General features: G+C 34.8%; 1 protein-coding gene across 1 annotated transcript; it reads left to right on the top strand.

Annotated features, from left to right (window-relative positions):
• Positions 1 to 2,426: 2,426 nt before the first annotated feature.
• On the top strand, positions 2,427 to 11,041 carry LOC116346529 (constitutive coactivator of PPAR-gamma-like protein 1 homolog). The gene is made up of 13 exons (XM_031776627.1): positions 2,427 to 5,198; positions 5,806 to 5,904; positions 6,014 to 6,294; positions 6,497 to 6,943; positions 7,026 to 7,392; positions 7,470 to 7,528; positions 7,598 to 8,441; positions 8,515 to 8,765; positions 8,828 to 9,149; positions 9,228 to 9,336; positions 9,434 to 9,574; positions 10,017 to 10,425; positions 10,505 to 11,041. Exons 1-12 carry the CDS (start codon positions 5,087 to 5,089, stop codon positions 10,384 to 10,386), a joined length of 3,402 nt encoding a protein of 1,133 aa, XP_031632487.1. The 5' UTR covers positions 2,427 to 5,086; the 3' UTR covers positions 10,387 to 10,425; positions 10,505 to 11,041.
• Positions 11,042 to 12,601: the final 1,560 nt, after the last annotated feature.

Raw genomic sequence — 12,601 nt, 5'->3', positions numbered from 1 at the left:
AAAACCTATAAAATCTCTTTTTTTTCATGTCACAAACTGTGCAAATCAATTTTCAGGGTAAATTGAATTAAGAAATGAGGTAATTTGTTTTTCTTTGCTGAGACAATTTCTATCAAATAAGGATTGATCATTCTGTACAAGTGCATAACAAAAACCACTTTGATGATCAAGGCTTGATCTATAACGATACTCTCAAGAAAATGTTTTTGACAAAGAGAAACCCTAAATCTAAGAACAGACGAGCAAACAAACAACAAGCGTCACATTAAAATCCTAGTTATTCTCACAATAGAGTGAGAAACACAAGCAGCATATTAAGTGTGTGTGTGTGTGTGTGGTCATTTGAAAAAGGAGACTTTTATTTATAAGTGGTAATGGTTGGTCGGCTGGTGCTGGTAATGTTCTCTATATACACTATTAGTTATCGGATTCGTCTGTTAATAATAAATAATTAAATGGGATAATACGATCATTTTTTTTAAATATTCCCTTCTGTGTGGATCGCATTTCTTTGTTTCGCTTAAACCATTGGTTTTGGCGTATAATAATGGGAAATTGGCTGACAAAAATGGGGAATTGAACCTCCAAAAATGAGGAATTGACCCCCAAAAAATAGGGAATTGGCTGTCAAAAATGGTGAGTTTGGTTTTAAAAAATGGGAAAATGGCTGTCAAAAATGGTGCGTTTGGTTGTGACAAATGAGGAATTGGCTGTCAAAAATGTAGCTTTTGATTGTCAAAAATAGGAAAATTTGGCTGTCAAAAATGAGGAAATTGGCTGACAAAAATGGGGAAATTGCCCCCCCCCCCTCAAAATGGGGAATTGGCTGTCAAAAATGCGTCGATAAAAAAAAACGAAAAAAATGTGTAAAAATTTCTTGAAAGTAAGAAAAAGTAATATTATTCGATGCAATTTGATACTTTAATTACATTATCTTTCTTATGGTTTTTTGTCTTTTCTTCATTTCGTTGTTTCATATTGTTTCCCCGCTTGGTCTATCAATGAAATTCAATTATTCTTTGTTCCATCTGCTCGACAGCCAATTACCCATTTTTGACAACCAAACGCACCATTTTTGACAGCCAATTCCCCATTTTTTGGTGGTCAATTTTTCATTTTTGGGGGGTCATTTCCTCATTTTTGTCAGCCAATTTTCCATTTCCGGTTGCCGTTTATATCTTCTTTTGCTGCTTCTGCTCCTGCATAAAATTTCAAGTGTGTTTACCTGTCGTCCCTTGAGTTCTATTCTTCTTCGTTTTGCTTGTTTTTCTTGGTTCTTAGTCAACGTTTATGATTATTCCATGGAATTGTATGCACACGTTCGCATTGGTTTCAAAGTTTGATCTTCGATTTTTTTCTTTATCATTTTTGTTGTCATCGTCTCCTTAATTAGAAGTAGTGTAACAAATGAAGAACACCTGATGGTGTTCAAAGTTCAACTGGACAATGACTTGTAGCAATCTATATTTGTCCCTTTCTAAATATCTGAAAGAACCTTTTTCATTATTTCATGCATACACATGAAAATAATTTAGTTACATTTCAGACGCTCGTTTGTGAAGTACATTTTTTAACAGTGAAAACATTTATGAATTGAAATAAAATTTATTTTTGGAAATTGAAATTAAACATATCAGATATCTTCTTACGGTCATCTTTATTCTTTCAATTGCAATCATGATGCATTTGATTTTAATATTGTCCATTATAAGTACTGTTATGGCAGCCGTCCATTTCGAAATGTATCGATCTTTAACGGAAAATTTAATTCCGATTTCGATATGTGAGTCTTATCATATTATGGCTGAGCGCGATCGTGACAACGAAGCGATGAATATTGACGTTTCGTTGAAACGACAATCTGGCAAACGGCAAGAAAGAACATACATGCATACACACATTACTTTTTTTAAATATCATTTACAAACACATGTAACAGCGATTGTTGACGTTTCAAATTAGACCATTTCGAATTGGACAGATACCATCACATATGTTTGCATCCGATATATTGTTCTGAATGTGCGAAACGACTGTGAAAAAAATGTGCGCACGAACACATATAAACGGTACGATTTTTGCACATTCACACACTTATGTGCGACGAATGAATATGTTCCAATGAACACGAAAAAAAAAACAAAATGATAGTAGATAACGAAAAAAAAACAAAATTAGCTCTCGATACAGTTGACGTTAAAATAAGTCGAGTATTTTCGTAATTAGTCGCCTGTGCGATTATGAAGTGCATACTAGAAAAAACTTGCATACAAATCATTCTAAACGGATGCTGTCGATTCTCATCGAACCAGAATCGTCTTGAACATGATTTTGATACTCTCGGGTTGTCGTTTAGTCGCTTTTTTTCTCATTTCCGCACAAACTAAACGATTCGCTTACACAACACAAAAGTTCTTGTGCGCACAGCGGCGAAATCCATTCGAAAAGTACCATACACACATATATAGATTGTGATGACATATTCATATAAGCTATCTCTCTTTCTGATGCATAACAATTACCATATGAAAAGGGAAAAAAGAAGAGAACTATAAATAATACACAATATAAATTCTCTCCCAAATAAAATTAATTGGTTAAAATTGATTTCGAGTAAACATCAAGAAAAAAAAACAAAAACGCGAAAAATTCTAAAAGAAATAATAAAGTGAGACTGTAAAAAAAGAATACATGTATGTACATTTGTACAGTACAAAGTGAATCGAGAACGGAAGAACGGCAGCAAGAAAGAAACGAGGCAAATATTGACTTTTGTTGATTTGCTTGTGGGTGATGGAAAATATCTCTCTCGGCTCGCAAGAGAAGTTAAAAGAGTTGATTGAGCCATGCGAATGTGAATGATTAATTTTTGATATAAGAGTGACAATATTTATGTTCTCTTTCTCAATAACTCCTTCTTAACAAGTGCAATTGGGGCAAAAAAAAAGACTCGTGTGGTTGAAAGGTGAGGAGAAATTCTTGAACAAGTGAACGACAAATAATAGAAAAAAACGGTGCAAAACGAGGGAGAAAGAGTGCGACACAACGAAATATCAAATAAACGAAAAAGAAGAAGAAATCGTAGTCGCCGTTGTCGTCGTCGTCATCGAAAGAACGGTGTTTAAGTAGCGCAATTCTTTTTCAGTCAGGCCAACTCTTTCTCATTGGATTATTTCATATCTCTTTTTGGTCGGTTTTCGGTGTGTGTCTGTCGCGCGCGCTCTATTTCGCACTCGCTTGCTCTCTCTTGTCATGTACACACGATACGCCGGTCGCACCGATATAAAATTAAACGAGCTGTATGTGTTTACTTTTTTTATTCTCTACTCTTCTCTTCGTTTGCCGTTGCTGGCTCTGTTGTCGTGATTCGATTGTGCGATCTGTCGTTTCGTCTCTTTCGTTTCACAACACACAAAAAAAAAAACAGAAACCCGAAGAAAATTTCATAATAATTTGGATTTGATTTTGGACTTGGCACTTTGTTTGTATCGTCGAATTTTCAGTTTTGCTCTCTTCGCAATGTATCTGCCAGCCCATTGATGCGGTCTGAAGTGAATCAATTGAGAAATAAACAAGTACACAGTCTTGAAATTTTTATAAAAGTATGCGAAGTGTGAATAGTTCTATCGGTTTGATTATTGGTGTGCACACAGTGCGTTTATGTGTTTGCGTATTTTAGCTCCTGCGTGTATGTGAGTTTAAGACAGACATACAAGTGTAAGGTGCAAATCGAAAAGGAAGAAGAAGAACAGCGAGAAAGAGAGAAAAAACAACAATCGTATACTGAACGCGACATAACTTTTTTTTTCACTTCTTCTCAATAGACGGAAGAAAAGTCGTCGAAAGAAGAAAACACACAGACACTTTGGGCTTATCATACACCGGTCGTCATACCATATAAATCAATAAAAAAAATTATCGCGGTTTGTCTTTTGGTGCTGCATAGTTTGACAGTCATCGATTCATAATACCAACATTACATTTTTTTCTGTGAATAAAAGAACAACAACAATTCATCACCAAATTGATTGACAAAAACCTGAAGCAACAAAAAAAAAAACGAAACAAAATCATTAGTTCATCAATCTCAAAACATTGACAATTGATATATAGATTTTGATCAGTGTAAAATCGGTGCAATCTGTTTTGATTCTCTCGGCCATCTAATTCGATCGCATACACACACGCACGCATGCGAACGCAAACAAAAAAGACGGCAATCAAGTGTAAAAAAATGAACAACTAAATCAGCAACAGCAACAGTACTATGGTTAATCAAATACGGAGTCCGCTTACATACCGAATCGTATCGTGATAAATGAAAGCAAAATAGACAGGCCACATAGGCCCCAGTGACAGTAGCAAAAAAAAAAAAAAATTTCGAACGAACCAAAAAAATTATAAATAAATTGAGTGTATGAGTCGGTTAAAACCAAATCTACACAGGATATAACGAAGTCGTTAAAACTAAACTAACCAAATTTCGCGACTCGGTTCTTTTATTATTATATTTTTTTTTCTTTTTTTTCGTCATCATCGTTTGGGTTTGTTGATGCATTGCCGCTAAAACACAAGAAGAACAAGAAGTTAGTGTTATCAGTGTATATCTCATATTCAATTTTATTCCCATACCGTGAGAGTGATAGAGAGAGAAAAAAATCATAATTTTTGTATACGTGTGAAATTTTTTGCAATTCGTCATCGATCAAATCCGATTTTGGCATTTCGCATATCTCGTGTGCATAGTAAAACACACACAAACACACCGAAAAAGAGAGAGAGAGCGCGAGGGAGAGAAAACAACATCATCGATCGTCGCGCGGCGCATACAAACCAGACAAAAACACCAATATAAAAAAAAACAAAGAATAATACCACAAACGAAAGCTTCGTCAATTGGATTGACCGCAAATTGTGAACAAAATTTAGTCAAAATATACGATTTAACCCCCCAGAGACTGTGTCTGTATAGTAAAACAAACGAAGAGAAAGAAAAAAAAATCGAATAAGAAAAAGAAGAATAAGAAGAAGAAGTGTACCGGGTTTTGAGTTTGTGTGTGACAAGTAATTTCGTGCGATACCAAAAATGATTGATACAGCCGATCTACAAGTATTTCTTGAGAAAATTCCAGGAGGCACCATTCCGGTGGATCTACTCAAAATCGGACAAGCACATCATGCACAGTATGCAAATGCAGGTAAATTTCACATCTATATCAGTCAGAACGTTTTGTGTCATTATTGTCAAGGGAAAATAAATGGTGTTCACATTAAATGCACCGACTAAAGTCGACACTGCGATTGACACAGAGGCGAATAGTTTCTCAAAATTGAAATTATTCAGCGAGAAAAGAAGGCGATAGTCCACTTTTAGCCACTTCACTGGCTCTGTCTCTCTGTAATAGCGGAGCATTCATTCCTTCCCATCCATTTCCTCTCACACGTACAACGACAACAAATATGCAGTGAACCAACAACGCACCGTGTACCCCACAATACATACAATCCATTCGCATCGCAGTCGTTGTCGTCATATATACATATTACTTTTGACACATTTAACCGTAATAAAGTTAGGTTAGGTTATTTCGCACACACCAACCTGCACATTCACATATGCTCATTCATGTCAATATAGTTGTCGCTACCATCCATCTATTTTCAATTCGATTTAAATACGATTTTTCAGTTACAATTTTCGCATTTTTTTCTCTTGATGCATTTTTCATTTTCCTTTTTTCTAAATACTAGATAAATGGTGTGACTTTAAAGCTTTACTTACTTATTTTTATTTATTTATTGTAGCATCGAAGAATAAATACAGCCACAATCACCATGGCAAATTCCGAATTGCACTTGATATCGAAGACTGCCTTGACCGATTCTATGGAGGATATTATTCAGGTAATTTTGATTTCTTCATTTTCATTTTTAGCGTCAAGATCAATTTCGATGAGCATGAGAAATAATTTTCAACGTGTTAATATTGATTTATTTTAATTTTTCCAATTAGATTGGGCGTGTGGCGGCCAATGGAATCGTGCCTATCAATTTGTTCGATTGTTGGTCGATGCATTCAATGCAGCGCATATTGAGTTGATTGCATTTTTCGATGGTTCACTGAAAGAGAATAAGAAATCGCATACGGAACGGGTAGAAATTCGCCAAAAAACAATATCAGTGTTGAAGCATATACGAATGATTGGAACACCACCGCCGAAAATTTGGTGGATTCCGCCATCGGGTCTTCGTACATGTTTGCGAAATGCATTACGCAGCATGAATGTTATTGTAGTACGTAAATTTATTGTTTTATTCGACAGAAAAAAATCGTTCCTTTTTCGACAGAAATATTGCCAAACAGAGGAAATCCTTTTGACAGTGAAAAATTGAGTACCCGTGATTCCACACTGTTGAATGGTTTTTTCTCTAACAAATTGCGATTTTTATTGATTGTTTTTTAATTATTTTTAATTGAACAATTTTTCAAAAACAGGTTCAAACAGTATACGATCATACGATGGAAGTCATCGATTATTTCCATGAATATAAATTGGATGGTATTCTTGGTTTGAATGCTGATTATGTGATTGCAAATACATCCAAATATTATAGTTCGCATGATTTACGGCTATCATACAAAGGTGCATTGGAGACCAAAGAATATTTGGTGTCAAAGTTGTTGTCAAATTTAAGCTTAACACCCGATCATTTACCATATATGGCCGTTTTTCTTGGCGGTTACATTCTCATCGATGAAACAATGCTCAAATCAATTTATAAAAAGATCAACATTGATTTTGCATCCGATTTTGAGGCGCGCATTAGAAAATTGGCCGAAATTATACGAAATTCACCAACAAACGATATCGATGAGTTTATACGTCATTTGAGCTTGGAAGAATGGACCAAAGAGCTTAAGGAATCCGTTGAATATTTTAAGGTAATTTGAAGGAGATCGATGAACATTCTGAAGATCACAGAACGCTGAACAATTTCGATGAATTGATTTGTTTTTATTTCAGCGAACGGCTCGATTTTCGACAAGTAAAAAGTTCTTTTCAAGCAAACGTAAGGTGGTAATTGAAATTCAGCGCATTAATGAGAATACACCAATGGCACCGCTTGCATCTGAGACCAGTGAAGGTGATGAAATTGCTCGTAAGATTTTGCAAGATGTTAGCAGTTTGGTGGATGATGGCGAATCGACAAATGTTGCATCGACTGAAACATCAACAAGCGCTTCGGAAGTTGCGTCATCCACCAACAATGATACCAATCAAAGCAAAGCAAACGGAAGCGGTAGTGGAGGTGCTGTCAAGAAATCAACAACATTTGTGTACGCACTCCCCGGTGAAGTCTTGAAGACTTCATTGAATCGCCATCAACGCGGTATTTATTGATTTATTAAAGGCATCCTTTCACATATTTCTATTATTTTTTACAAATTTTAATTTTTTTCTATTTAGGTATTATGGATTCGCGCATTTATCAATTGTTGACCAAAAAAGAGATAATATTGCCGCAGGTAAACAAAGAAAAATATCACAAAAAAACCTTAATCACATACATGATTTCATGTTTATTTGTGTTTTAGATCTTAGAAGATGAGCAATACCGTGAAATACCATCGATTCATCTATTTTATCGTCCGGCACGTCAAATGATTTATGCAATTCTCTTCAATTTATACCATCAGAAATATTTGTGTTCAAAATCGTTGGGCGGTAGCGGTGGTGGTCAAGTCAAAGATAAATCATCGCCATCCGTTGGAAATCGTTCGTCAATTGTGCCCGATGTGTTGATATCCGAATGGATTTGGTCACCGCAAAATGAATACAAAAAACCCGATCAAGTGCCGGCTGTTCAATTACCATGGGCCGTACCAACAATTCAACGTTTATGGTTTGGTATGGCATTTGAAGATAAGCAACGACGAATGAAAGCCTTTCTGACTGTGATGCGTTCCGATACACCGTTAATGTTAAATCGAACATATGTGCCACAACATTTATTGGTATTGGCATGCGTATTGCGCTACATAATCACGAGTCCAGAGCGAAAAATTTTAACTCGCTTGGAATTGGATGCATTTTTAGCGACTGCCTTCTCATTGGATATCAATAACGTTGATTTTACACAAGAACTAGTGCTTCCAGGTGTTCATCTGCGTGGCGTTTATTTGGCCACATTATTCATGCAAGGCGTTGAAACGGCCTCATTGGCAAACGATGCATGCGGCGTACCATTGCCATGGGTTATGTCAAATCCATGGATATTCTTTGACGGAAAGCTGTTTCATTTTAAATTGAAGATGTCAACGTATGTTCCATCAATTCGGGATTTATGCGACAACCAAATCGATATTGTACTCAAGGTTGATCGCTTCCGTAAGGCCATTTTAGAAGATGTGGAACACTATCTATTGCCTGCTCATATCGGTATGTAATAAATTTTAACCCGATTTGTTTAAATTTTTATTAACACATACGTGAACCGATTCACCTGATTCAGATCCATTGTATCGTGCTGGTTTTATACAAAATGCTTCCATGTCACAAGCGTACGGCAAAAATTCAATGCATTCAATTGCAAACATTCCACAAATGCCGAATGGTTCATCATCAGCTTACTATAATTCGGTGATTCAACATCAAGTACAGCAACCCCATCAAGGTTCACAAAACTATTTCAATCATGTGTCGACCGGTCGCAATAATGCCAATCATCGTTTTAATAATAAAGCACAGCAACAACAGCATGAGGTATAATCGTTTTTTATCCATTTGGAAAGGGTGTCATTAAATTTAATCCGTTTGATTTGCAGCATTTGATGGGCGGTTATCAATTGAAAGTTGGCGGTGTTGTGGTTGGCAGTTGGGCCGATGGTGTGCCAAATCGAAATGGTGGAAATGGCGTACAAGCACGTTTGAATCGGGCTGCTGTTGCGGCCGCATCGGGTGGTGCAGTTGCATCACAGTTGATGCGTTATCCAATGAATCCACGCTGTCGTTTGCCAACCAATTCACGCTTACAACGCAATTTAGGCGGACAACATATTACATCATTAGGTCGAACCATTTCACGAAATACATACGGTAACAATAAAGTCAATCGACAAAGAAACCGTAATCGCAATCGGAAAAATGGTAAGCATCGATTTCCAAGCATATACGTTTTTTTCTTGGCGAGAACAAAATTTCCAAAAAAATTTCAATTGTTAACAGATCGTAAGAACCAAAAGCAGGCCATCGACAACTCAGAAAATAAGGCTGATGAAACAAAAGTAACCTCAGATGCCACCAAAGACGGACAAGATGCTGAAAATGGAAATGGGTATGTGCTGGTCCTTCTGAACAGATACATTAATTTTGGACATTTTTGTCTTTTAAATCCAATGACATTTTATAAAACCACTTTTTTCGTTATTTAGAACCACAAATCAAGCGTCAAATCTCGCAAAATCAATGTGTCACGAAATTCTAAAAGAGGAAGACGACGAAGTGGCATCATTGGACGATGTGTCAAATGATAAAAAGCAGCTGGATGAAATGCTCGATGAGCAAAATGGGGGGTATACTTACTTTGAAAATTACTATTCCATTATTGAAGAATGCTATCCATTCTATCGATTATTTTTCCATTACATCCAATTAAAAAAATCACAATATCAAAATCTATTTAGTATGTAAGAAAGTAGTAAGGGTTTGATCACACATATACACACATAAATTAAAAACAATTTGCAAATGAATTGAACGAAGCTGCGTTAGCAAACACTTTGCTGACAAAAATTGAGATTTGGTAGTAGTAGTAGTTCTGTTCTTCCACAACAGAACGCGATTCTTAACACTACTACCAAATCTCAAATTAAAGCAATGCTGTTGCAAATGTGTGACGATTACTACAATATACATATTTGATTTTCATTATATGTTTCCATTACTTCCATTACGTTCCATTACATATTGATTAATTTCCATTATTTCCATTCTTTTCTTTGTGATTAACCCTAGGAAAAATGGTAATCTAACTGCAAAATTGACAAATTTAACGCTTGACGAACCAACGGAAAGTGTTGATGAAACCGCCGTTGATGGTGTTAATGGTAATACAACTGCCAATGCCAACGTAAGCAATAATGATCGAATAAATATCGGCAATACAAAAGTGAATAAGAAAAAATCAAAGAAAGGAACGAATAGTATTACTGCTAATAAAATGGCAGCAGCCGGCGGCATCGAATGCGATTCAATTGACAACAAATTGGACGTCGTCGACGAAAATAACGACGAAGATAGCGGCACCAATGCAATCAATACCCTCGATAGCAGCGCAGACCGTTTGTCACCATCAATTATCAACGACGATGTGGTCAATGCATAGAATTAGAAAACACCAAATGCCAATTCATTGATCTAAATTGTAAGGATAAATTCACTTTTTTTGCATCATTTTCAAAATATTTCAACTGAATTGGATTTTTTTTTCCCATATTTTTTAGTGTCCTTCGAAGTCAACTCGTTATTTCTATTAATTGATATCAAATGATTGCGAACAGAATTTTTTTCCCCTTTTCCAAAATCAAAACTCGGATTGTCATCCACCAGCTACCCCTCTCTTCTCCCGCATAAATAAATACGTTCACAGCAAAATAGTTCCCTCGAGAAAACAAAAAAAAAATTATGAAAATTTGGCGATGTCTCAATACCATTGAGCATGCCCAAAAGTACTAATCACATTATTTAATTTGATGCAGATATATAAATTAGTATAACACTAACATTCATTAAATAAAAGAAAAAAATTATAGAAATCAATCATAAACACGATTCAGAATATACAACTGAAAGAAAAAAACTAAGCGAGCGTTAGTTAGAAATGAAATCCATTGAAAAAACTTATAGAATTGGGCACAGCAATACATTTATATACACTGGTAGAGATTTTTTTTGTGCTTTTTTCATTTTGGATAATTTAATTTTCTTCTAAATAAAACGAAAATGCATCATTTGTGTGCATGAAATTTTTTTTAATCATATTATATGATTCATATTTAAAAATAACAAAACATAAAATCGTGAACGCAGTCAAAAAAATTGACAATGACCGTATATTTATTTATTTTCCTCATTTTTCTTTACTTTTTACTTGCAAAAAATTAACGCATATTCGGAAATTATCATAAAAAAATAAATATATCAGCGATTATTGTTTTTTTGTTGGAAAATGCGAAGAACGTAGCAAAGAAAATAAAAAAAATTAAAATTTAATAATGTAATCAGTTCGAAATTATGATGAATCCGAATTTCGAATTGGGTCTAATTGAACGAGAAAGAGAGAGAGAGAGAGAGAGAGAGAGAGAGAATAAATCAAAATCAATATTAAATCGCATGCTTAGACAAGTTTTTTGTCGCAGCCTTTCTTCCCTCCTTCATTTAAATTTATTGATTTTAAATAGTAGAATGGAATACGATTTAGCAAAGAAACCCCATATGATATAGGATATAATAAATAAGAATATATATATAAAATAAAATTGTTTTCTGTTTGAAAATTGAAGAGAGACAGAGAGACGAAAGAGCGACGAGAACATAAAATCGATGGACATTTTAAATGTGTCGCATTTTTCGCCGATCTCATTCGAAACATAATTACAATCGAAACGAATTTAGTATCGATCGAAATACCAAAATCTCGACGAAGCTAAAAGTCAATGAATCGTGAGTCATTTTTTGTTTCTGTATGAAAACGAAAGCATTTCAAGTAAACAGTCTTGTAAATGTGAATGGTGCCTTCATGGTCTACAGATAAAATAAGTGAAATCACTTGTAATTATTTAAATTTATTTCACGATGCAAGTATTCATACACACATTGCATAATAAAGAGAACGCGAATCGTTTGAAATGCAGATTGGTTGATGATTGCGACGATGATTGATGAAGACGACATAAAAATAAAAATAAAAAATACCTTTCCTGCGGAAATGTAAAACGATAAAGTGCTTTGAATTTGTCAATGTGTGTCAAAGTGATTTCAATAAATGAATATTTATGTATCAATTGATACTAAATAAAAGATGATACCAAATGTTTGCATATTAACATAATTATTATTAAATACAATAAAAGAAGAAAAAAAACTGAGAATTTATTGCTCTCTGAAATGTGTACTAATCGAATATTGACTGGAAATGAATCCAAATAACAAGTCGAAATGTGATTTATAGAAGACATAAGACGTGATTTATGCAGAAATACAATGTTGACTATTTCGGCGATGCAATTGTGGTCATGTTATAACAGTCATTTTTGGCGATCTGATGAGATGCAAATCGAGATCGACCAAGAAAGAAGGAGAAAAACCACAATCATTTGACTTGAGAATCGATATACAACCAAACATGTTAAGAAATAACTAAGCGAGAGAAATAACACACACACAAATTATCCAAGTCTGTGATTATATGAATATATTTTTATATTTACTTGTTAAACATTGTTATCGAAGTAATGATTACTAAAGATGAAACTGAAACAAAGAGAGACAGAAAGAGAGAGAGAGAGAGAGAGAGAGAGAGAGAGAGAGAGAGAGAGAGA

Source organism: Contarinia nasturtii, unplaced genomic scaffold (assembly GCF_009176525.2).
Source record: "Contarinia nasturtii isolate CC-2019 unplaced genomic scaffold, AAFC_CNas_1.1 Cnas_scaffold_1565, whole genome shotgun sequence".
Classification (NCBI taxonomy): domain Eukaryota; kingdom Metazoa; phylum Arthropoda; class Insecta; order Diptera; family Cecidomyiidae; genus Contarinia; species Contarinia nasturtii.
This window is presented reverse-complemented; position numbering and strand designations above follow the sequence as displayed.